Source organism: Podarcis muralis, chromosome 7, assembly GCF_964188315.1.
Source record: "Podarcis muralis chromosome 7, rPodMur119.hap1.1, whole genome shotgun sequence".
Taxonomy (NCBI): domain Eukaryota; kingdom Metazoa; phylum Chordata; class Lepidosauria; order Squamata; family Lacertidae; genus Podarcis; species Podarcis muralis.
In genome coordinates, this window is record NC_135661.1 from 21460451 (window position 1) to 21486962 (window position 26512).

At 46.9% G+C, this 26512-nt stretch overlaps 1 protein-coding gene across 3 annotated transcripts in view; it reads right to left on the reverse strand.

Annotated features, from left to right (window-relative positions):
* The window catches only part of LOC114602500 (tyrosine-protein phosphatase non-receptor type 11-like), a 61414-nt gene that overhangs the window by 11671 nt on the left and 23231 nt on the right, over nucleotides 1–26512 (reverse strand). For 2 of the 3 annotated variants that reach the window (XM_028740798.2, XM_077931364.1), the window contains exons 2-8: nucleotides 14231–14353; nucleotides 8349–8543; nucleotides 3599–3791; nucleotides 2638–2757; nucleotides 2331–2444; nucleotides 1216–1312; nucleotides 848–927 (exon numbers count right to left, since the gene is read on the reverse strand). In XM_028740798.2, the coding sequence (XP_028596631.2) occupies nucleotides 848–927; nucleotides 1216–1312; nucleotides 2331–2444; nucleotides 2638–2757; nucleotides 3599–3791; nucleotides 8349–8543; nucleotides 14231–14353 (922 nt within the window). Of the gene's footprint in view, nucleotides 1–847; nucleotides 928–1215; nucleotides 1313–2330; nucleotides 2445–2637; nucleotides 2758–3598; nucleotides 3792–8348; nucleotides 8544–14230; nucleotides 14354–25969; nucleotides 25992–26512 lie in introns of those variants that run through there. The other variant, XM_028740799.2, reaches the window with a different exon arrangement.

Below are 26512 nucleotides of genomic sequence, written 5' to 3' on the forward strand. Positions count from 1 at the left end.
GAATGGGGAACCTATCCTTGTCCAGAAGTTGGTGGACTACGACTTCCATCATGCCTTGCTTTTGGCTGTGCAAGTTGGGGCTATTGGGAGTTGGGAGTCCAAAAGCATCAGAGCAAGGGCGGTCCAACAAGTGGCCCTCAAGGCCTTTTTGGCAGCCCTTGGCAACATTTGACACACACTGTTGTGTGTCCACAGCCCTCAGCTGCCTTCCTGAAGCCAGGTAAGCGAGGCACTGGGCTTTGGGAAAGAGGTGTGAGACTGGCAGGGTCTTAGAGTCTCCCCACCTCCTTCTCAAAGCCTAGCTAGTAGCTTCCCAGCACTAATTTCCCATCAAATTTTGGCACTGTTTGGGCAGTGGGTTCCATGTTGAAGTACTCTTGCGGCCCACTTGGTTTGAAAAGCTGTACTGCCCTAAATTAGAGTGCTGAAGTTTGGGGCTGGGAGGACCCAATATCTTACCTCTCTGCCCAGCTTAGAAGAGGAGGAGGAGTTTGGATTTGACATCCCGCTTTATCACTATCCGAAGGAGTCTCAAAGTGGCCAACATTCTCCTTTCCTTTCCTCCCCCACAACAAACAATCTGTGAGGTGAGTGAGGCTGAGAGACTTCAGAGAAGTGTGACTAGCCCAAGGTCACCCAGCAGCTGCATGTGAAGGAGCGGAGACGCGAACCCGGTTCCCCAGATTACAAGACTACCGCTCTTAACCACTACACCACACTGGCTCTCTGCACAAAGTAGTGCTGAGAACGAAAGGCCCTTTGTCCATGTTCAGAGACACCTGCTACTTTGCCACCCATTGCTTTGCAGGTTAAGATCAAGTCCTCTGGACCTCCCCTCTCTGCTCACCTTAATATAATTGGCATTGATGTAATCGGAACCCGGGACACTCTCATCTACATCTCGGAGAGCCACCCGCGTCGTGTCAACTACATGAAGAAAGAAACATGGCATGATATTTTTGGGGAGAAAATTGCAGAAATTCCCAGATGTATTTATAGGTTGTCTCCTGGATAATCCTCACACACACGTCACTGTCCCAAGATGGTTAAGTCCGGATACAAATGAAATGCTCTTCAGAGCCTAATCTTTCCACCATACAAGACCCATTGCTCTGTCTACTTTTGCTTCTGACTCCGCCCACCACTGGCACACGGCCCTCGGAAGGTTGCCCTGGACAGGATGTGGCCCTCGGGTGAAAAAGCTGTGATGCTTACAGGGAAGGATGTTTTTGTAGCGGTTCTTCGCTTTGTTCTCCGCACGCTGTCCCTCTTTCCGGGGGTAGAGGAACTTGCACTCCTGCTGCTGCAGCATCTGTGAGGGCAGAAACAAGAAAGAGAGAAAGCTTGCTTTTTAAAAAAACACTTCGCATCTGCAAAGTGCTTTCGAAGAGGGAGTGTAAACCTTGAAGTGAAATCTGAACAAGCTACCTGCAAGGTAGGCCAGTATCCCCAGGATTGCAAATAGGGGGCGCTGAAGTATTAAAAACCACTAGTTGCCTAAGGGGCCTCATTATGGCAAAGTGCAATATCAGAACTGGATTGGGAATCTGTTGGCAGGAGGGGATCTCCTTTGGGTGAGACACAGAGGGGAGCAAATGGCTCGCCCAGGTGAGCAATGGGATGGGAACTGCTGTCAAGGTGATTTGGTTACATTGAAAACTGTTGTCCTCGCTCTTCCTTTCCTCTCGCTTTCTCTTTCTTCAGGGTTCTCCTTTCCTTGTCTTTTCTTCCTTCTTTTTTCTCTTTTAAAGTAGCTGTTTTATCTCAGCATATTATAAAAAGATACTTTGTCATGGGTATGTATTTTTGTGTATCTTTCAATAAGTTTCAATAAATATATTTAATAATTATAAAGGGAAGCAGTTGGACTCACAACTGTTTAGTTCAGTTCTAGGACGGATTTGTTGATTTATTGATGGTTTCTTTACTTTTTTATTTGCAAGTTTAACAAAATTAAAAAGAAGGAAATATAAAAAGGAAAAGAAATATTTCTATTTTTACTACTGTTGTTATTCTTATTCTTAACCCTCCATGACCTCACATTTGTTTATGGTTAAAACCATTTTATTTCAGGAGTACTTTGCAATCAAAAAATTTCTTTCTTTCTGATGAACTTTGTTCAAATTTCTGATGTTCAAAATGTTGCTCTACATTTTGTCTAATGTACATATATCTTATTTCTTGCTATAAGCTGCTTTTAGAGCTAGGATGGTAAAAAGTAGGATATACATGTTTAAAATAAATAAATAAAAACAGGTGTGGTATTTGCCAAACTTGGAGTTTTTGTGTGTGGAGTCTGTAGTTATCTAATTCTCATTTTTCCTGTGTACCTCAAACTCCTCCCAGAAGCCTTGCTTGGCCTTCTCGCTGTGGTCTGCCATTTTGTTCAGTTCCTTTACCCGGTTCTCGATGTTGGCGGCAATGATCCGTGTGGCATTGAAAGGCTGCAAGACAGGGATCCACAGAAGGCAACTTCACAACATGAAGGGCCAAGAAGAGAGAGAGGGGCTGAGTTGGGGTGGCAGGAACCGGAAAAAGGACATCCCTGGAGGACACAGCGAAGGCAGGCCCCTTCCTTGGATGGCTTCTCCAATCAGGGACAACTCAGTCCCACCTAAATAACTGTTGCCATGTTACCTGTTTCAGGTGTACAACTGCCCCGGACTTCTCCACCATGGGGTTTTTCTTGTAGTGCTCCACTAAGTCCGTGAGGGTGTCAAAACGCTCACCACCCCCAACGTCGTATTTTCCATCCAGCTGTGGGGGAAAGGCAGAGTTATGACTGCAGAAACGAACACACACAGAGAGACTGCGGGAGAGGCAGAACAAGATGTGGACTAGGACAATGTTGACTCAAATCCTCACTCCTCAAAATCTCAGATCCCACCTTGGCCTAATTCAAAAGGCTGTGTAGTGCAGCGAAAAGCATGTTAGTCGAGGGAAACCAAAGTTCAGCCTCATCCAAGAGGCTTCGCTAGGCTTTCTGCCTCTTAGATTTGTTGCAAGGATAAGACTTGCTTATTTTTTGAGGGTGGAAGGGGAGAAAGGAACCATTCGTGCCATTATTTATAAATCTAATCTAATCCTATCTATCTATATACGTATACATATATGAGAACTGTTGGTTTGCTTGGCGTATGAATCTCACTTAAGAAAAATTTTGCATAATGGTTCCTGAGATCAAGAAGCAGAGCTTTCGTCTACATTTGGGTACAACTGGGTTCCATTTTGAATCAAGATGGCGGACCTCACCTCACAAAAGTGCACTTTTGTGGGGGGTTCTTAGAATCCCCAAGCGACACTGGATACGAGACTACTATTAAAAATAAATAATAATTCAGCTCACCGCAATTGCTATTATTATTATATTTAGTGATGAAGGCAGAACAGTTATTGCCATTTTACAGTCTTGAGAGTTCATTGGCTCAAAACAGGCAAATGGCAAAACCTTTCACTGTAGCATCAATGCCTGTCCATCAGCACAATGGATTAAAGCTCAGCGACAAGGAGAAACTTCACGTTGGATTCCCACCCCCCAGGTGGATTTAACTAGAAACCTCTGAGGAATGTCTGACAATCTGCTTTCACAACACCTTACCTGGTACCGGATCATGATGTGAGTCACCCGGGGCTTCCGGTCCCCCGTATCAGCTTTGTCCTCATTCGTCAGTACTGACAAGACGAAGTCTCCAGGCTTGCTCTGGCTGCCCCTCACCAGGAAGCTCCCGGGCTTGCCCTTCTCGGTGAGGAGCTTCTCAGCTTCTTTACCCGTCAGGTGGCCGTGGTACCATCTAGGAAGGGAAAGAGCTTCAGGGAGAGAGTTTGGGGTGGTGCAGTAGGCCAAAAGATCAGGAGTTATGGCCAACTAAGTTCTGGGACTTAGGGACGCGGGTGGCACTGTGGGTTAAACCACAGAGCCTAGGACTTGCCGATCAGAAGGTCGGCGGTTCGAATCCCCGCAACGGGGTGAGCTCCCGTTGCTCGGTCCCTGCTCCTGCCAACCTAGCAGTTTGAAAGCACGTCAAAGTGCAAGTACAGTGGTGCCCCGCAAGACGAATGCCTCGCAAGACGGAAAACCCGCTAGACGAAAGGGTTTTCCGTTTTTGAGCTGCTTCGCAAGACGAATTTCCCTATGGGCTTGCTTTGCAAGACGAAAACGTCTTGCGAGTGTTGCGATTTCCCCCCCGCTTCCCCCCCCCCTTTTTCTAAGCCGCTAAGCCTTTAATAGCCGCTAAGCCGCTAAACCACTAATAGCACTAAACCGCTAATAGGGTTGCTTCGCAAGACGAAAAAACCGCTAGACGAAGAGACTCGCGGAACGGATTATTTTCATCTTGCGAGGCACCACTGTAGATAAATAGGTACCACTCCGGCGGGAAGGCAAACGGCGTTTCCGTGCACTGCTCTGCTTCGCCAGAAACGGCTTATTCATGCTGACCACATGACCCGGAAGCTGTACGCCGGCTCCCTCGGCCAATAAAGTGAGATGAGCGCCGCAACCCCAGAGTCGGCTACGACTGGACCTAATGGTCAGGGGTTCCTTTACCTTTACCTAAGTTCTGTCTAGAGTATGATTATTTATTGAATTTACATACCGCCCTATACCCGGGGGTCTCAGGGCAGTTCACAGAATAAAATCAAGATATAAAACCACAAAATACCTAATAAAAATAAAAACAACAACCCAATAGCTGCCGCCGCCCCCCAGAAAAACCATTTTAAAAGGACATAGGATGTAAATCAGATCAACCAAAGGCCTGGTTAAAAAGAAACGTTTTTGCCTGGCGCCTAAAGGTGTATAATGAAGGCGCCTGGCGAACTTCCCTGGGGAGAGCATTCCACAGATGGGGAGCCACTGCAGAGAAGGCCCCGTTCTCGTGTTGCCACCCTCCGGGCCTCTCGAGGAGGAAGCACACAAAGAAGGGCCTCAGAAGATGACCTCAGGGTCCGGGTTGGTTCATATGGAAAGAGGCAGTCCTTGAGGTACTGTGGTCATTGAAGGCTTTATAGGTCAAGACCAGCACTTTGAATTGGGCCCGGAAACTAATTGGTAGCCAGTGCAGTCGGACCAGGATCGGTGTAATATGCTCAAACCGTCTTCCTCCGGCGAGCAACCTGGCCACTGAATTCTGCACCATTGAAGTTAATGGGCAGGAACACAGGACACTGGTACAGAATCAGACCCCTGGGTCCATATAGCTCGGTATTGTCCACACTGACTGATTGTCCACCTCTCCAAGGTTCCAGACAAGGCATCTCTCCCAGTCCTGCCTGGAGATCTTGGGGATTGAACCTGGAGTCTTCTGTAGGCAAAGAAGATGCTCTGCCAATGAGCTATACCCCTTCCCTGGACCAAAGACAGTCATGGCTCCTAGCAACAATGGCAATGTTCCACCCTCCACTTTCAGAGGCAGTAGACCTCTAAATACCAGTTGTTGGAACTACATTTAATCATAGCTAAATTTCATATATTTATAGTCGATTTCAACATTGTGAAACAACATGTTTGCTCAAGGACATGTTCCAGGCAGGCGGGGAAATACTAAGGGTATTAAAGGTAAAGGTAAAGGGACCCCTGACCATTAGGTCCAGTTGTGACCGACTCTGGGGTTGCGCCCTCATCTCGCTCTATAGGCCGAGGGAGCCGGCGTACAGCTTCCGGGTCATGTGGCCAGCATGACTAAGCCGCTTCTGGCAAACCAGAGCAGCACACAGAAATGCCATTTACCTTCCCACTTGCACTTTGACGTGCTTTCGAACTGCTAGGTTAGCAGGAGCTGGGACTGAGCAACGGGAGCTCACCCCATAGCAGGGATTTGAACCACTGACCTTCTGATCGGCAAATCCTAGGCTCTGTGGTTTAACCCACAGCGCCACCCGCATCCCACTAAGGGTATTAGTTAGCATTAATATAGTAAGCCTGCAACTTGTGCACATTTAACTTGTGTGCATTCAGCACTTGGCAATTTTTATTTTTTTTAAAAAAAGGAAGTGGAAAGGGGGGCAGATTAAAAAAGACTTTGGCAATCCCACCTGCTATTGCACCCAATGTGTTTTGACTATATGCGATTTTGGCTTTAGGCATGATGCTCGGAATTCAACCTCAGCGTTAAGTTACGGTGTTACTAAGGATACAAAGCGGCGCTAGAGAGGGGTGTGGCCTGGGGAAAGTGGGTGTGGCTTAGTAGGGGTGTGGTCTGGAAAGAACCCCAAGGGCCATCCTGGCCTGCAATTTGCCTCCACGCCTGCTTGCATCATGGGGGTGCAGGTGTATAAGGGAGAGAGAAGGCAGTCCTGCAAGCTCCACCCCCTTTCCCCTCTAGACCCACCTACAGTTGACCAGTGGGCCTCACAGATGTGATGATACATGAGGCTTTAGCTTGCCTCTTCATGTAAATTTTTTACACACATGCCTACTTTATATGTGGTGAGCAGATACGAATAATAATAGTGATAATAATAATAATAATAATAATAATAATAATAATAATAATAGCCTGTCCATTCTAAGCATAGGGGAGAAACTGATCATTTACATTTTAGTGAGAAGATACCCAGTTCACACTTCTTGAACCAATTCACAAGCCAAAACCCGATAATATTTCAAAAATTCTATCTCCCCCGAATTTTGCAATGCAACTCTCCGTCCAAATAATGCATATACTGGGAGGGAAAGTGTGCTGGAAAATGTGTGTGTGAAAATAACACAAGGAAAATGCATTACATGAGGAGAGAAGTTGCAGCAAAAATGTATATATTAGTTAAAACTGCATATAATAATATGTCCGTTAGGAGAAACTTGGCATGAAAACGCTGATGGATTTTCATGGGGTGGGGAGATCGCCAATTGCTATGGAAAAATGGAGAACTGAATGGAAAACTGCAAAAATGAGAAAACGAGAAAAAGCAAAATTGACAGATTCCTCCATCCTGACTGCACACCTGAGGCAGACACTAGCACTAGGCCTCCAGCTTGCCCCATAGGGAAGGCCTCTCTTTCTTGTAAGCTTGAACCTCTACCCCTTCATCCCTAGATGGCGCCATCTGCCTATTTTGAGGAGTGACTCTCTTTCCCCACACAGCAAAACAAACCCCTCAACATGGAGGTACTTTCTGCCCCTGGGTCCTAGAGGTTCCTATCTTTATGTCATCAGCCCTGGCTGTGAAGAAATGCAGGAATCAAGAGATGGGAACAAGAGTTAAGCAAACAGCTGGAAACCAAGGCCCCATCTTTAAGCTGTTGTGGCTTCCCCCAAAGAATCCTGGGAGCTGTAGTTTGTGGATTGGCGCTGAGAGTTGTTAGGAGACCCCTATTCCCCTTATAGAACTACGATTCCCAGACCTCCCTGAGAAAACAGATGGATCGTTAAACCACTCTAGGAATTTAAACTAGCTTTTTAATAGTTTTTAATTAATTTATGTATAAATCGCCTTGAGACCACGGTTCAGAAAGTAATAAATCAATGATTACGATGCTAATTGTAGCTCTGTGAGGTGACTGGGAGTCTTCTAACAACTCTCAGCACCCCTAACAAACTACAACTCCCAGAATTCCTTGGAGGAAGCATGACTGTTTAAAGTGGTACAATACATGTGTAATGCAGATGAAGCCCAAATTTGCCAACAGATCCAGGGCCCAGGTCTGGTATCACCAAGCAGATGCCAGGACCCGCCAGAGACTCCTGCCCTATTCTCCTCCCCATTCCTTAATCTTCTTCCTCAGGAGGCTGCCATTTTAAATCCCCCACAAAGCTCCAGAGTGATTCTACACCAGAGGCATTGTGGGAAATAAACATGGTGCCCACCTGATCAGAAAGTGCTGGGTAAGCCTAACGGAAGTATCCAACTGGTACAGGATGGGGCCCTTGACACAGCAGCATGCTGAGAGCCGCTTCCATAACAGACATGGAGAACCTGTGGCCCTTCAGATATTGTTGGACACCAACTTCCATCAGCCATGATCAGAGGCTATGCTAGCTAAGGCTGATGGGAGCTGGAGTCTAGCAACCCCTGGAGGACCACAGGCTCCCCATCTCTGGAAGCCTGTGATCCTCTAGGTCAGGGTTTCCCAAACCCAGGTCTCTAGCTGCTTTTGGACCACAATTCCCACCATCCCTGGCCACTGGGGTCCAAAAACACCTGGAGGGCCACAGATCCCCCAGCCCTGATCTAGGAAGCAGCAGCAGAAACTATGATTCTTTGCATTTATATGACACTTGAAGTTCAAAGCAGTTTACACACAAGTTCTGTCTCTCTCACAACCACCCTATAAGGTAGGCCAGGACGGTGCCCAGGGAAGGTCAGTATGAGAACAGAGCATGCAAACAGGGCTCGAGCTCCCGGCTCACCTCTCCGAGGTGGGATCTTGGCAGTTGAGAGGAAACTTTAGCTCAATGATGTTGCTGTTCTTTTCCCGCAGGAGACCCTGCTGTTCGGTGTAATACTGGACCAGCTCCGCCAGCGTGGCAAACTTCTCCCCGCCATACAGGTCGTAGTAGTCCCCGGAGTTCTGGATTTTGATGTGGGTGACTTCGTCATTCCTCCTGGAGCCGGAAAGCGGTTGCGAGCGAGAGAAAGAAGAGAACAGAATTTGTAACGCTGGGTATAAAGACAAACAAAAGCATCATATTCAGTTATTCAGTGACCTATCAAACAACCAGGCCAAGGGAAAATGATGGGTGGGGGCAAATCCATTGCAGTCCCCCCCCCCAGCCTTAGGTTCCTTACATTTCCACATCTGTTTGTGAACTTTTTTTGGGGGGAGGGGTTAGAATCATGAAAAATGATCAGCATTTTAGGACTCATTTTGCACTGCCTAATATACATATTTTTGAAAGGTGGTTTCCTGTGATATAAAGCATTTTTCTATGTTATTTTCACCAATATATGCATTTATTATATGCACCCTTGACCCCAGTATATGCATTCTTGCACTTGCCTACAGTTCCCAACGTGGTTTAACTACCAGTCCCCCTTCCCAGGGAAACATAATATTGTGAAGGGAACAGAGGTTTCCTAACCGTTCTTGGCACCCTTAACGAACTACAGCTCCCATAATTCTTTGGGGGAAGACATAACTGTTCCAAGTGACATTGTGATGTTTGAGAGGTATGGTGTGAATGTGGCTTTGGGTTCAAAACCCCACCAAGCCCTGAAGATTATGTGTCACTCGTCACTCTACCAAACAGGGTTCTTGTGTGAGGAGGAAAAGTGGGGTCTAAAAATGAGCTAAAAACTGATTGTAACACCTGTTTGCAAAACAAAGCCTGAAAGCCAGAGGCTACATGGGGCAGGGTGGTAGGTGGACATTCAGGTGCAAATCTTCACTTGGCCTTTAAACTCTCTGAGGGACTCTAGCCAGTCTCTCTCTCTCTCTCTCTCTCTCTCTCTCTCTCTCTCTCTCTCTCTCTTCTTGCACACTTGTTATGAAGACAAATTTGGTATGTGTGGGGTAGAATCACGCACGCTGCTCTGAGATTCCTGGATCAAGTGCCAGCACCAGGGACTTCCCCGTTGATGCCGACAGGGCCTTTTCAGTGATGGCTCCCCGGTTGTGGAATACCCTTCATTAACCTTCAGAAGGAAATGCATTCCTGCTCCCCCTGGCTGAACAACCCTGTTCCTGGCAACCCCAAGATCACTGGATGGAAGAACGTTTCTGACCATAACTGCTTTTAGACGTTTGCAATTGGTTTTTTTGTTGAATGCTTTCATTTGTTTTAGAATGCTTTCTTTTTTAAAATTGTGTATCTGTTTGCCGCTCTGGGCTTCCAGGGGAGGAAGGGAAGGATATAAATTCAATAAATAATAACTAAATCAAAAGTGGGATAAACATCAGCATCAGAATATCCGCACAGCCAGGAGGGTCAGAAACCGATGCAAGGTTTTGTTTGGTTTTGCTTAATGTGCATTTTTGGGGGGTTTTAAATAGTATTGGCATTGGCACTATGAATAAAGACTCTGACTAAAGGTCTAATTCAGTATAATAAGGCAGTTTCCCGTGTTCCTAAATGAGCCCAGCTCTTAGGGGAGAGTCCCCTGCTGCCAATCTTACTGGAGTCCCACAACTGGGAGTGACCAAATTCACTGGCCCACCAAGCTTTTTAGAAGCAGACAACCCCTCCCGGACTGAACTCATCCATCAGGCGTCTGGAGGCCTAAAGGGGCCAGCTCAGCAGGCAGCCAGCCTCTTAAGTGCCTTTAAATGCAATTAGCCTCCCTCCTCTTAGGAAAGCCAGGGAGGGGAGAAAAGGGCAGAAAGGGTCCCCAATGGGACTGCGCTGGTGCTCTCAGCACTGCTAATAGCCAAATGGGATTAACCCGTTCTGTGCTGGGAAGAAGAAGACGACAGAATGTTCTCACAAACCACTGTTTTCATTCTAACTGGTTTGATGAAGTTTTTTTAAAAAACGGGAAGCATATTACGGGGTGTCCAGCATCCCTCTGGGGTATCAGAGACCAGTGTCTTTCTTTGCATTCTTATTGTCATTGTTAAAGCTTTTTAATGATACAAAAACTAATCTATATAAAAACAAAAGCAGAAAAAGAAGAGAGAGAGAGAGAGAGAGAGAGAGAGAGATAGTAGCATGCATGGGGGGGAGAAAAAATCAGAAAAGAAAGAAAAAAGAAAAGTGGGAGGGAAGGAAAAGAAGAAAGAAAGAAAGAAAGAAAGAAAGAAAGAAAGAAAGAAAGAAAGGGCTTCCAATTCTTCATCTGTCAGTTACATACAAAGGATTATTCGAAACATTTGCTCCACAATAAGATTCTACTTTCCAGAAACCAGTATTTTTTCAATCTTCAAACCCAAATATCACAAGTTTGCGGGCCAGGGTCTCTCCCAGATGCCAGGGACTGGACTGGGGACCGTCTGCTTGCAAAGCACTGAAACTATGGAACTCACCGCCACAGGAGGCAGTGATGGTACCCCAGCTTGAACGGCTTTATAAGCAGATTCTCTCAGTGAGGAGAGTGCCACTGATGGCTGCAAGCCATGATGGCTCTGCATTGAAACCACAAGGGCTTGTGTACTCAAACCCTGTTTGTGGGTTTTCACACAGGCATCTGGTCGGCCACTGTCAGAACAGGATGCTGGGCTAGAGGGGCGATTGGCCTGATCCAGCAACCTCATCTTTCATTCTGGCATCTCGTATGCTCATTGACACGATTGCTCCTGCCTGATCCAGGAGCATTACTGAGCTGAGAATGAATGTGGTAAAAGCAAGGGAAATATTTTTTAAATGGGCAGGCTATGCTAGCACCTGGAAAAAAGTGTGCAGTTCTAAAACTGGGGTGGGGAATAAAAGAGGAAATTACACACAATCCTTTGCAAATGACCAGGCCACCACACAAATGCTTCTCTGCAAGAACCGCCTACATCTAAACGGCCGACAATGCTTCCGTGGAGTCACGCTCAATTTGTTTGATGCCAAAATCGCTTCTGCACAAAGAAGGGACACCTGTGGCCTCGCCACAGAGGCAGCTATTGAGCGAAGGCGGCAGGGTCCCTCTCCAAACCAGCAGCTGGATTACATAATTACATGAAAACGGCTGCGGCTGCAAATTTCGCTTCGCGGGAGAAGAACCTCCGTCGCCCTCAGATCCGTCTTGGCGCGGTTTTAGAAAGGAAGACGGCTCCCTTTCCCTCTCCGAAGCACACAGCTGCAGCTGCTAATTACCTCAAAAGCTCTCCGAGATATGAAAGCTGAACCGCCAAGAGTGCCGGGATGGGGTGCCCTTGCATGCCGATTGGCAATAAATCCGTGCTGCCCTCAAAAACGCACACAGGTGTCTCTGTCATTACTGTGTTTGACGGAGGCCAAAACTGTTCCTTGTAAGACTCACAGTGGACGGGGGGGTGGGAAATGTGTTCAGCTGCTGGTTGGAGCTTAAGACAGAGAGGGGAGCGGTAAAGAGGACTGCAGGGACCCGAGTTCATATCCCGCCCAACCTAACCTACCTCGCAGGATCGTCGCGAGGAGAGAGGAGAAGAAGAAGAGTTTGGATTTGACATCCCGCTTTATCACTACCCGAAGGAGTCTCAAAGCGGCTAACATTCTCCTTTCCCTTCCTCCCCCACAACAAACACTCTGTGAGGTGAGTGGGGCTGAGAGACTTCAGAGAAGTGTGACTGGCCCAAGGTCACCCAGCAGCTGCATGTGGAGAAGCGGAGATGCGAACCCGGTTCACCTGATTACGAGTCCACCACTCTTAACCACTACACGACACTGGCACCCCAGAGAAGTCTAGGAATAAAAGTTCCACAGAATTGGCTGCTAGGTAGCAGAACAGACATCAGAGAGAGGAGCATGAGGCTGGAGACGCAGAGATGTGCTTGCTCTGCGCAGGATCCAGAGCAGCACCTGATGGAGAAGGTAGGTATCTGGGGGTGTTAATGCTGCGAGTACTTCCATCCTAGGCTTAGGCTGTATCTATCTGTAACTAAAACCGTATGTCCTACTACAGGCACCAGAATCTCCACTGGTCCATTCAAAGGAAACCAAACTCTGGGATAGCACTGCAACTTTTGGAGTCTTTCGGGGGGCGGGGGGTGTAACAACAACAAAAATATTCCTGCACCTGCTTAGAGTGTAAGCAAATAGGGGCCACTTTCACAAAGGGAAATTTCTGTAGCCATGTGACAATGTGCAAGAGGAGGCGGAAACACTATTATCTAGCAATATCTCCTCCCCACTCCCCCTGAAACAATCTGCATTATGGCTGCAGCCAAGAACACGAGACCCGCTCTCAGAAAACGTCCCCCGTTTTCCATGCTAAATGGATTCCTCGTCCAGAGGCTCTTCAAGCTCCCTTTCCTTGGCGCTTGCGTTTCCCCGAAGGCTGGCTTGCGGCCCAAACACCTCTTACAGAAATGCACAGAGCACCAATTCCTGCTCTTTAAATTATTTACTGAGATCCAGCTACAGCTGTAAGTGGATGAGCTTATTCCCTGCCCCCCACCCCCACAAGCAGCTAAACATTCAGAGGTTTGGAAAGATCAAGAGGGGTTTTTCCAAGCCTGCGGACTCTGCCCTGAGATCACCGGATGGTTTGGCAGCAGCCCTGAGGAAGCTGGCCAACTTGCAGCTGCAAGAACGCTAGCACCCCATGCAGAGTGTGCCTCTGAGCATGAGCAGAGCGCCTCATCTCTCGCACAAGAGTTCTTTTTCACCTGATCAAAGCAGTTTCGTTTTGCAGGACCCGAGTGCAATCGCCCCCTCTTTCTCCCGCAACTTTCAAACAAAGCAAAACTGGTATTCAGATGTATTTCTGCCTCTGAGCATGGAGGCAGAACATCGCCAGTCCTGGCTAGCAGTCACTGATATCCTTCCCCTCTCTTAATTTGTCTAGTCCTCTTTGAAAGCAACCCAAGCTGGTAGCCTGGGGAGGTGAGGCACCAGTTGGCTATCATTGGTCTACACCAATTTTTCCCAAACATGGGTCTCTAGCTGTTTGGGGACTACAAATCCCATCATCCCTAGCTAGCAAGACCAGTGGTCAGGGGTGATGGGATTTGTAGTCCCAAAACAGCTGGAGACCCAAGTTTGGGAAACATTGGTCTACACTGACCAGCAAAGTCTCTCCAGGATTTCAGCCCTGCCTGGTTGTATCTTCTTCATGCAGAGTAGCAGCTCTGCCACTGGTCTTTCCATCCTTCTTGTGGGTGAGCAGAAAAACTCTGAATGTCTGATGTGTACTGAAGGTGAGGGCACAACAAATGTTTTGATGTTGCATAATGATGATGATAATAAATAATAATAATAATAATAATAATAATAATAATAATAATAATAATTTATTATTTATACCCCGCCCGTCTGGCTGGGCTTCCCCAGCCACTCTGGGCGGCTTCCAACAAAATATTAAAATACAGTAATGCATCAAACATTAAAAGCTTCCCTAAACAGGGCTGCCTTCAGATGTCTTCTAAAAGTCTGGTAGTTGTTGTTCTCTTTGACATCTGGTGGGAGGGCGTTCCACAGGGCGGGCGCCACTACCAAGAAGGCCCTCTGTCTGGTTCCCTGTAACTTGGCTTCTTGCAGTGAGGGAACCACCAGAAGGCCCTCCGAGGTGGACCCCAGCATCCGGGCTGAATGATGGGGGTGGAGACTCTCCTTCAGATTCGTTAGGATTCGTTCCACTCAGAATTTGTTCCGCTGAGAACATGGCACCATGCTATTGGTTCCAAGCTGGCCCATCCACCCCAAAGTTGTTGGTTTTGAACATTTCATACCTGACGGATAAGGTGAAGTCTCCCGGGTTGCTTTTACTAGGCCGGGCTAAAAAACTCCCATGGACTCCTCGGGTTAACAGCAACTTCTCCGCTTCAATGCCATTGATGTTTGGGTGAAACCACCTGGGGGGGGGCGGGGGGAGAAAAAAGCAGAAGAGAATCACAGCATTAATAAAAGGATGACACAGAGCATTCTTCCAGGATTAAGGGATGGATACACACTTAAGAAGAGTCCTGGTAGATTAGGTCAAAGGCCCACCTAGGCCAGGATCCTGTTCTTACAACCAACAACAGCAACTCTCCCTTCTTGCAATTCCCAGGAACTGGAACTAGTACTGGGCAGCATCCTGCCTCTGAAGCTGGCATACAACATAGCCATTGTGGCCAGTAGCCACCAACAAGCCCTTATCCTCCATGAATTTATCAACCCCACTTTTAAAGCCATCCAAATAGAATATAAGAAATTGGACGAGGTCAAAAGTTCCACCTAATCTAGCATGCTGTTCCCACAGTGGCCAGCTATGAGAAGCTGGCAAACAGGACAGCAAATATCCCGGACAGGACAGGCTGGCAAACAGGACTATGAGAAGCTGGCAAACAGGACAGCAAATATCCCCACTTGTAGTTTTTTTCATTTAAAAAAAAAAATGGGAATGGAAAGTTAAGACTCCTTGCACCTGTAACAATCGCACCTGAGCGTTCTCAGTGGAAAGCTTTCGGAAGTCCCTCTAGGTTGGTATCTGGGCAGAGACTTAAGAGTCTCTGTGTGCATCGGATGAAACCAGGTCATCGTGGCGGTGGCTCATTGCTATCAAATGTGATGAGCTCACGGGTGGGTCTACGTCCTCTGGGCTTCCCCTAGGCAGATGCAGCCTTAATATAGATCCCACAAATGATTATTTTGCATAGCTCTGCGGCACCTGTGGCTGGCATTGGCTCGGTTCCCCTCCCACGCCCTGCCTCCAAAACCCATTTGCTGATTGCTTTATTTCAGAACGCAATAAAATAAGGAGAGCTCTATGTGGTGGGAATGTAAAATTGTTTTTAAAAAACTTTTGGGAAATGATATACAACGAATTGAAAAAAATGTTTAAAATAACATTTTAAGCCTTTTTGCTAGGCATTTCAGGTCAAGAACTGCCGAAAGAAAAATGGAAAATATTTATGTATGCTACAACAGCGGCAAGAATCTTATTAGCTCAAGGGTGGAAGAAAGAAGAAGTACCAACGAAAGAACAATGGGCAAGAAAAATTGAGGAACTATGCAGAATTAGCAAAGTTAACATATAAACTGCATGAAAAGGAAAACAGAGACTTTAAAAATGAATGGAAATCTTTCACAATTTATTTACAAAAACAACATAAAGAATTGGGCTCATTGGCAGGTTTTGAATAAACACCCACAATTTTATTTAATTAAAACATGGAGGAAGATAATGTAATGACATTTTGTGTATATTAACATGCAGAAGACAACAATTTTTGTAACAAGCCAGAGAGGGAAGATGAGGGAAGTCACTGGAGGGGGGGTGTAAAAAATGTAAAATTGGACAACTGTTATTTGTAATTTGTTACAATTTAATAATTTAATAAAATATTTTTTTAAAAAAAGGAGAGCTCTGCTGGATCAGGCCAAGGGTCCATCTAGGCCAGCATCCTGTTCTCACAGTGGCCATCCATAAGCCTGCAAGATGGCTCTGAGGCCAACAACTCTCCCCACTTGTGATTCCCAAGAAGTGTCGTTCAGAGGCATATTTACTCCGAATGGTGGTAGAACATGGGCCGTCACGGGTAGTATCCATTCATGGCCTTCTCTGTCACAAATTTATTTCAGCCTCTTTTAAAGCCAGCCAACTTGGTGGCTTAACTCTACTTCTTGTGGGAGTGAGTTCCAGAGGAAACTAGGGGAATTGTTATCCATTCTCTTAAGGAAGGGGGGTGGTTTGCAGTCAAACAACATCTAGAGCAGGCATAGGCAAACTCGGCCCGCCAGCTGTTTTGGGACTACAACTCCCATCATGCCTAGCTGACAGGGCCAGTAGTCAGGGATGATGGGAGTTGTAGTCCCAAAACAGCTGGAGGGCTGAGTTTGCCTATGCCTGATTCACAGCACCCATATAGGATCATTGCTCATGGCAGCTGGGGATGTGGGGAACTGTTGTCTCAAGGGACACAGGTTCCTATGGAGTACAGAGCAGGGCTGATTCCAAGTTTGATGGGCTCCTTCCTACCTCTGTGCTACCTCATGGGCTCACCTGACAGTGGTGGGCAGCGGCAGTACTCTGAATGAGCCACCATTTTAATTTGCCATAATACCTACAGAGCAACACTGTCTCAGGGCAATGCAGGAAATTAAGATGGCGGCACTCAGCTGTTGAGTCTGGGTTTAAAAGGGGGTCCAGGGTTGGGGTCAATAACAGTGGGTTGGGGTCGAGGAGGCTGGGTGTTGACGCCAGGTCAGATATACAGTGTTAAGATTTCTGGAACGGATTCTGTTCGACTTCCCAGGTACGACTGTATAATATAAATGGAAAACTTGGGAATCATGTTTAATGATTTCTGTGCAATCTTACATACATTTTACTTACCAATCAAAACTAAATTATATTCATTTAACCCAAGTATCTTTCGAATTCCCAAGTCATGCTACAACTTTTCAGCACCCCTCATTTGGGAGTTTGAAAGTTGAAAAATTCAACACACCCTAATGTGCAAGGGTCAGTGAGAGATTCCCTCTTGCCATACACAGATATCCATCAAAGCCAGGTCATTTTATTTTCTGCTGTAGCACTTTGGAACTCCCTGTCTATTGGCGTCAGGAAAGAACCCCCATCTATTCTTTATAGGAATCTCCCTGAAACATTTTTAGGCCAACAGCATATCCAGAAAAACAGGTTGCCTCCAATGCTAGTCTTAAGTAGAGTACACCCATGGAAATGAATGAACTTACGTCCATCAATTTCAGTTGGTCTATTCTGAAAACAACCAGCCCTGGATATAACTGACAGAATGCAAACCTGCCTTCCAATCTGCTTACAGTTTATTTTAATTCTCTTTTAAGCATTCTTAAAATACCTCCTTCTAACACTTGCATTTTTATTTCATAAACCACTTAGCAGGGGTCAGCAAACTTTTTCAGCAGGGGGCTCGTCTACTGTCCCTCAGACCTGGTGGGGGGCTGGACTATATTTTGAGGGGGGAAATGAATGAATTCCTATGCCCCACAAATAACCCAGAGATGCATTTTAAATAAAAGGGCACATTCTACTCATGTAAAAACACACTGATTCCCGGACCGTCCACGGGCCAAATTTAGAAGGCGATTGGGCCAGATCTGGCCCCCGGGCCTTAGTTTGCTTACCCATTACTTAGAGCTTTGATTACAAGCAACCACTGTATAAAGGCTGTGAAATAAATACAGTGGTACCTCGGGTTAAGTACTTAATTCGTTCTGGAGGTCTGTTCTTAACCTGAAACCATTCTTAACCTGAAGCACCACTTTAGCTAATGGGGCCTCCTGCTGCTGCCGTGCCGCCGGAGCACGATTTCTGTTCTTATCCTGAAGCAAAGTTCTTAACCCGAGGTACTATTTCTGGGTTAGAGGTGTCTGTAACCTGAAGCGTATGTAACCTGAAGCGTATGTAACCCAAAGTACCACTGTAAATCTGCAGTGCTGCTTCCACACTATTGGACCAGTTTGCCTGACACACAACTTCATCTACAGAGGAGTGGTTAGAGTGTAGCACTAGGACGTCGGAGACCAGAGTTTTCAAATCCCCACTCGGCCATGAAGTGAACTGGGAGTGGCCAGCCTAATCTACCTCACAGGGTTGTTGTGAGGATATAATGGAGAGCATTAACTCCGTGAAGGAAAAGGTGGGGATATGAATGCAACCCATCAACAAAGAATCCATTGACCAGCCCGCTATCACTCCATTGCAGCCGAAAAACTAGAAAAGGCATCTGACCATCACACAGTGAATGACTCACTTCTCAGCGACGGGAAGATCACCAGGAAGGAAGAGGGAGCCAGCTTAAAATAGCACCAGGCAACCAGTTTTAATGCCATTAGCTCTGAAATAAGGTTGTCAAAAAGGGTCAAGACTCTCCTCCTCTTAATGTCCTGGCTTGCAACAGAGTGAGTGATTACTTTAATAAGAGAAAATAAAAAAGAAAAATGTTGCACGGCCCTTTTGATGGAGCCGAAAGGAAGGAGGTTAAGGGGATTGGAAGGTTCTTAGGGTGGTAAACAACTCCAAATTGTATATTTTAAGCGGATGCTACAAAAATGGTCCAAATATTTATAGAACCTGCCTCTCCCAAAACACTTGGAGGAAGCTTCCGGCAATCAAACAAAAAGTAAGTCGATATAATTAGTGCAGAGTCATTTCGGTGACCGTAAAGAGCCGCCTGCTGGTTGCTGGATCAGGCCAAAGGCCCGCCTAGTCCAGCATCCTATTTTCGCAGAAGCCAACCAGGGACCTATATGGGAAGCCCACAAACAGCAACTTGCCTCACAGGGAATGCAAGTGGTGGTTTTGGCACTTTTCCAGATGTAATGTCTTCCATAGAGATGCTGCTTTGGGGGCAGAGACCCGTTGGAGAAGAGGGCCCTCATCCCCCCCAACACACTCCCTTCTCCATACTTTGCTTACTTTGGAACCCATTGTCACAACATGTGCGGACTGTTAGGATATAGTTCCGTTCCACCTTAGAAGGAGCAGGCATGACTGTTGTGTGGCACATGCCTGTTTACTTCCAGCACAGGTCTGCTGGGAACTTCCATTTGTATATTGCTTTTGTACTGCTGTTTGCTGGAGACAAAGGGAAGCAGACATGTTTTTCCTTTGTTCCTGAGCTATGCTGAATAAACGCCTGTAAATAATGCTTACACATGTCTCTGTCCGCCACTTCCGTTGTGAGAAGTTATTCACTCTGCTGATAAGAGTGTGCTGAGTCTCTGAGGCTCGTGTCATTGATTGACACGGAGATTGCCCGGCTGCCGGTGGCTGGAGCCAGCTGGAAGGCCTGCCAAATGCCCCCGTCTCCCCGGCAGTATCCCAACAACAGGGTTATGGGCCCAGATCCACAGCACTTACAGGAGAGTAAGACTGCTGATAGCTGCAGCAAGACCCCGGCAGAGACAGAGGTATGTGAAGCTGATCGTCCTGGCCGAGGCTAGAAGGCTTTTGAAGTCCGTGCCAAGAAGAGATTAGGCCGAGGAGAGAGGCAGGCCTCGTAATTTTCGAGCACCGAATTTAGGCCACTTCCTGTTTCAAGTGGGGAGGTGGGGCTCAATCACATACAAGCAAATGTATGTTGTGCAATGAGAGCAGATAGAGCACACCCACCCCCTTTCCCATTTTATTTTCTCAAATGGACTTTTTGCAGTAAAATGCACAGGGGTACCTGCCCCCCTCCCGAATTCATGCCAGAAAGTCCACGTCTAAATTTCAGCCCAGATCTCCAAGGCCACGTTTAACACCATACATTTAAAGCATTGTGGTATCATTTTAAGCAGTCATTAGTTCCCTCCCCCAAAGGATTCTGGGAGCTGCAGTTTGCTCAGGATGTTCAGAGTTTTGAGGAGACCCTTATTCCTCCTCACAGAACTACAATTCCCCGAGTGGTTTAACAGCCAATCCCTCTTCCCAGGGGATTCTGGGAATTGTATTCTGTGGGAGGGAATAGGGGCTTTCTAAAATCCATCACCATCCTTAACAAACCACAGGTCCCAGAATGCTCTGGGGGAAGCCACAACTGTTTTAAAGTGGTATCATGATGCTTTACATGAGTGGCGTGAACGGGGCCTGATACGATCGGCAGCAGTGGCACAATGCCCCACTCCGTAGCCAGGATCCTCTCCAGAAGAGGCAGCTTTCGGCAAGGCAAAACCTTCAAGGCTGCACTTATACGCACATTAAGAATTGCCCCTCTAAACATTGTTTTGCCACAGCTGAAAGAACCAGATAATGAGGTTTAATGAGACTTAAGGATGAGACAGAGTGGCTGAACATCACGGATTAATGTTCTAGCACACCAGGAAGAAAAGGCCATAAGGAAGACGGAATGCAAGGCAGCACCATTAGCTGGTATCAAAGAGGTGCAGCCAATCAAGAACAGCTAATAGGACTCTGAAATGAGATTAAAAGGCTGAATCTGGTCAGATAAAGGAAGTGGTTGACCACATAGCCCAGTTCACTGCTTCCAAGAGTGGTCAGCCAGGTGTTTCTGGATGCTCCTAAGCAGGGGATTTATAGCTGGGTTTGGGGACCTTTTTCCAGCCTGAGGGCCACATTTCCTTCTGGGCAATATTCCAAGGGCCACATGTCAGTGGTAGGTGGGACCAGGAGCAAACATGGGCAGAGTATAGTACTCAGCAGTAATGCACAATATGCAATTTACATGGATCAGCATAACTTCAGTCTTATCCATAGCTGCCTAGGAGTAAGCTCCATTGGACTCTACAATATGTTTCCTGCTGGCTGCCTAGGTTCAACTTGCAGAACACATCTGAGCTTTTACAAAAGCTCCTCTGCCAGCTGAAACCCAACCTTTGGCTTTCAGAGAGAAAGGCAGGCAGTCATGCAAAGAAGTGCTGCTGTCTATACTGGCTAGCATGAAGCAGGGACCCCATCCAAAGAAAGGAAAGAAGTACCCAGCCTCTGCTTGATTCTTTGCCAAATTCCCCAACTTCACCCATCCTAAATCTGCCGCAAGCAAACTTGAAAGTCTCATTGTTGCCTCATTCATTTCCCAGATGCTCTTGCTTTGAAAGAAATAAGAAGGCCTGAAGGTAAACTCTAGTGCAAGCTCCTTCCATTACTTCCTTAGACAAACGGCTCAGATCTACAGTTCTGCAAGTTGCTCTTTCAGGTTATGTTTTGCTCAAAATGTTTGTGACCAGGGTGGGTACCTATTTCAGCCAGAATGCAAAGCAATCTCGTATGCTTGGGGTAGACTTGCAGCTGTCCTTCGTCCCAAATCAAACTGACTCACTCTCATGCCAATTTCTCCTTTTTTTTGTTTTTTTATTTTAAAAAGCTTACATAGTTCTAAAGGCCAAGTTCTTTCCTTGGCCATTCAGATTGTTTACAAGAGGCATTATCATTCTCTCGCCTCCACATTTTCCGTATGGTTTATCGGCAAACATAAAAGCTAGGTGGTCCTTGCAAATGGAGCTGTCCGGATGAGCCCCCTTGTTTTGACATTTCTGGAGGAAGGGAAAGCATTTCTAATAAATCATAATCATGTTTCTGCTCTAATTCTGAGCCCCTCCAGAGTTAACTGGGAACGGAGGGGAGTGAAATTAGAAGGAAAGAGGGGGCGGAACGGTGGAGAGACAGGAAACTGAACTTCAGGAGGTGGCTACATGCAGAACAGGCTGCTGTACAATCCTGGTCATAGAATCGTGAAGTTGGAAGGCACCTCAATGGGTTATCTAGTCTAATCCCTTGCCATGCAGGAATCTCAACTGAAACCACAGACATTTAGAGCACAGAGCAACGGGGGTATTAAAGGGACCCCTGACCCCTGGGGTTGCGGTACTCATCTCACTCTACTGGCCGAGGGAGTCGGCATACAGCTTCCGGGTCATGTGGCCAGCATGACTAAGCCGCTTCTGGTGAACCAGAGCAGCGCACGGAAATTCCGTCTACCTTCCCGCCGGAGCGGTACCTATTTATCTACTTGCACTTTGACGTGCTTTCAAACTGCTAGGTTGGCAGGAACAGGGACTGAGCAACAGGAGCTCACCCTGTCGTGGGGATTTGAACCGCCGACTTTCTGATCGGCAAGCCTTGGGCTATGTGGTTTAGTATTATCTCCTCATAAATCAGAGTGCCAAAGCAAAAGCCATGCTGGGAAATAGCATGGCACATTTGATTGGTCTGGATTAGGCCCAGTGGGGAACCTAGCTGCACAAGCAGAAGGTGCTAGGTTCAGTCCCCAACGGCATTTCCAAGTCCCCAAGGGCTGGTAAAAACAGCTTGCCCAAAATCTTGCAAAGCCTAGCCAGCACCAGCAATACTGAGCTAGAAGGAACAACGGCCTGACTCAGCAACTTCCTGCGTTCTGCACCCGGTGCCCTATAACTCCCATCAGTCCCAGCCAGCGTGTTGGGGGTGGGAAGCACCTGGATAGCAGAGGCTGATCTAGAGAGTAGGAAACACAGAATCTTCAGAACCATAAATCCCATGTGTCGAAACTAAAATAAATGCCTTAACTAAACATGCCACTGGATCTCATGGGTGTGACTTTGTTTGTTGCTAATGAGAAAGGGATGATGGAAAGGGATTTCAACTCAAAGTTAAAACCCCTATGTGGCCCCCTCCAAATGTTGCTGGACACCAGTCACATGGCTAAGAGAGAGGGATGATGGGAGTTGTAGTCCAGATACATGTGGAGGGGCCAAAGGTTCCTCACGCCCGATGGTGCTGCGTTAGGTGGACCTAATGGTCTGACTCAGTACAAAACAGTTTCCATTGTTCCCATGTCTTAAGGGAAAGGTCGTTGCTCAGTGCTACAGCACCTGCCTGGCATGTTAGAAGGTCCCAGGGTCAACCTCCAACATTTGCAGCTGAAAGGGTCAAGCTAACATGGAATTGGGAAAAAATATGACTTCTCTGCCTGTGACTCTATGGAGATTTTGCGAGCCAGAGAGGAAAATACTAGGCTCAGTGGCCAAGTACATCGTCTAACCTGCTTTAGCTTGGAGCTGCCTCTGTGACAGATGATTTGGTGGGGAGGCACGGAGACCTAATTTTCAGGCCTCAAAAAAAGTCATGGGCCGCAAACACAACTGTTTGAGGATGGAAGAACATCTGTCAGGGATTCTTTAGCTTTGATTGCCGGGGGTTAGACTAGATGGCCTTTGGGCATCCCGACCAACTCCATAATCCTAATTCTAAGACGTTTGGGTTGCACTTTTACTCTGAGTAGGCCCACTGAAATGAATAGGCCTAAGTGAGTCCTGTCCACCCATTTCATTGGTTCCACTCTGAGTTAATGTTAGTTGGCTACAACCCATTGTTTGTTCATTCCTAACACACACACACACACACACACACACACCCTTCCCTCCCACCAAACAGGATCCGTTCGGTTGATGCGGACTGTCTGGCTTCCGCCCTGAAGAAAAGCGTCTCCATCGTCCTGGGATGTGACACTGCAGCCAGTGACAGACACTACAGCGTGTAAATCTGTCATTGAGGTTTCCCTGACGGGATGCTAAATTTAGAACTCCTACCAAAAAGGGGGGTGGGGGAGAGAGAAAAAGCCACCTCTGTGATGAATGCCTTGTGCCAGGAATTTGGCCTTTTACAGTGTTTTTCCTACCTTTGTATAGCGGTAAACCCTGCGAGAGAGTTCTTTTCCTCTCCCTAAAAATGGCAGGGGGGAGCGGAATAAGGGAGAAAACCTGCATATTAAGTACAAAATTATATTAATTATTCTCTAAGCATGGAACCTGGTGTAGCACAGACAGAACCACTCAAGAAGGAGGTATCGGCAGGAGCGAAGGGTACCCCAAGTTTTGCAGAAGTGCAGCAAATCTTGAGAAAATAACACACACACCCTCCAAAAAGTACACAGCTCTGAGCATGCTCAGTAGCATACAGTGGTACCTCGGGTTAAGTACTTAGTTTGTTCCGGAGGTCCGTACTTAACCTGAAACTGTTCTTAACCTAAAGCACCAGTTTAGCTAATGGGGCCTCCTGCTGCCGCAGCGCCGCCGGAGCACAATTTCTGTTCTCATCCTGAAGCAATGTTCTTAACTTGAAGCACTATTTCTGGGTTAGTGGAGTCTGTAACCTGAAGCGTATGTAACCTGAAGCGTATGTAACCCGAGGTACCACTGTACAATGCTGGTTGGTCTTGCATGGGCGGAATGGATAATGGGGAAGAGGGATGGAACGGAGTAACTTGAAAAAAGGTCCTGGCTGGCTCACACCACGATCAGAAGGAGGGAGCAGAGACCTCACAGCTGCTGCTTACTCACATAATTCTATAAAAGCACACACGCCGGGTGCGAAATAATACACGGAGGAGCACTGAAAAGAAAGAAGAAAAGTTGGCAGCGTACACCGATTCACCCTTCAGAGAGGGCTTGGGGTGCCCAGGCTGACACACATGTTTTTCAGTCGAGTTGCAGGTGATTAATTTTGCGGGGTAGAGGAGAACAGACACGAATGTATACTGAAAGGGAAAGAGTGGGTGGAGAGGATGAAGGAAACCAAGTCTTTTCTTATCAGCACGGGTCCAGCTGCCGCTCAAATGACTATTTTTTTCTTTTTTGAGAGAGAGAGAGCAAGACAGGATCTACCCAGTCAAACATTTCCTTCCAACACAGCTGGGGGTGGCAGGCAGGAGGAGAAGGGTGTTCATGTTAAGAGTAGGGTAGAAATGAACCCGGCTCAGTGGTTAAGAGCATCCGCTTGGTGTGCAGAGGGTACCAGGCTCCATTCCTGATGGCGTCTCCAGGTACAGCTAGGAGGGACACCTGCCTGAAACCGCAGAGACCTGCTGCCTGTCAGTAGACAACACTGAGTTAAGGGGACCAAAGAGACTGACTCTGTTGTAAAGGCACCTTCCAATTTTCCCGTGTCTGGGGATAAAGGTCGTTGCAGAGCATCTGTGGCTTGGTTAGGACAGCTGACTCCCAAAACCTAGACTGAGAAGACCCAGTTTGCAACACCTCCCCACTTAAGGAGAATCTGCACATGCTTTTTAGTGAGAATAACCGAGCATGCACAGAGTAGTTTTGCTTTGCACCACAGGCGCGGAACAGAATTCTTTTCCCGATATGCTGAGCGGAAGTTGTTGTTTTCTCAAGTGCCCATAAGGCCCAAACAAGAGCGCTGCCGTAGGATCAGCCCAAAGATGCTTCTAAGTCCAGCGTCCAGTTCTCCCAGTGGCCAACCAGATGCTCCAACGGGAAGCCCAAAAGGAGAACTTGCGCTCAAGAGCAACTCTCCCTACTTGTGATGCCCAGGGCTGCTATTCAGAGGCACCCTGCCTCTGACAGCAGACCCTCCAAGTGTCCCTATTTTCCAGGGACAGCCCTGGATTTGCAGAAGCCATCCTAGTTTCTGATTTGATCCTGGAATGTCCCACTTTTCCTTAGGATGTCCCTATATTCATCAGAGAAATATTGGAGGGTATGGAGTTATCCAACCCACCAGGCCATCTGAAGGCAGTCCTGTATTAATGTTTAATGTTTTATTATGTTTTTATATATGTTGGGAGCCACCCAGAGTGGCTGGGGCAATAAATAGTATAAAGCTGGGGTATTATTATTATTATTATTATTATTATTATTATTATTATTATTGAATAGGATGCCCCTATTGTCATCGAATAAATTTTGGACTGCAGAGGCAGAACCCAGTCTTATATCCTCCACAAATTTCTCTAATCCTCTTTTTAATTCATCCAAGATGGTAGCTGTCACTACCACTTGAGGCAGCAAATTTCACAGTTTACCATATTATTCCATCTATAAGACCAGGTTTTTCCCCTAAAAAATAATGTCCAAAATCTGGGGGCATCTTATGCACGGATAGATCTCCCCCCATTTTCTGAAATTGGAGTCCCCAAAAATAGGGGGCATCTTATACATTGGGGCGCCTTATGGATGGAAAAATACGGTAACTAGAATCACCTCACACATCAGCTTCTGCAGCCTTGAAAAAACGAGACCCATTCCTCTAGAAGACACTGGTTCGAAAAGGCACACCTTACCTCATGAAGCAAGATTTAGGAGGTGGGAAATAAAATCTGGTTAAAGGTATTCTCCAGGGCTATGACAGGACGCCACTCCGTGCGAATGCCTGAAGCAGTGAAGCCCCTCTGAACAGCCTTTGCCCCTCAATCCAGCGGTGAACCGACCCGGTTGCGTCGGAACCAGGTGGCTTTGTGACATCAGAGTTGTGTTGCAGAATGAATGGTAGAAAGGGTTCTTTGAACACCCTTCAGGGCAAAATGACCTCCATCGAGTAACAGAGAGCCAGGATTAGGACCTGAGAGACCTGCTCAGCCATGGAGCTCACCAGGTGACCTTGGGCTGGTCACAGTCTCTCAGGCTAACCTACCTCACAGGTTCGTTGTGAGGAGGAACGTGTTGTGGGGGAGAACCACTTTGACCTCCTAAGCGCAAAAGGTGGGGTAGAAATGTTATAAATGGGCTGGTGCGCTACTACGCTTCAGAGCAGACTCACTGAACATGAGTAAGTTAGAGCCGTTAATTTCAACAAGTCTACTCCTAGCCAAACTTAGGACTCTGCT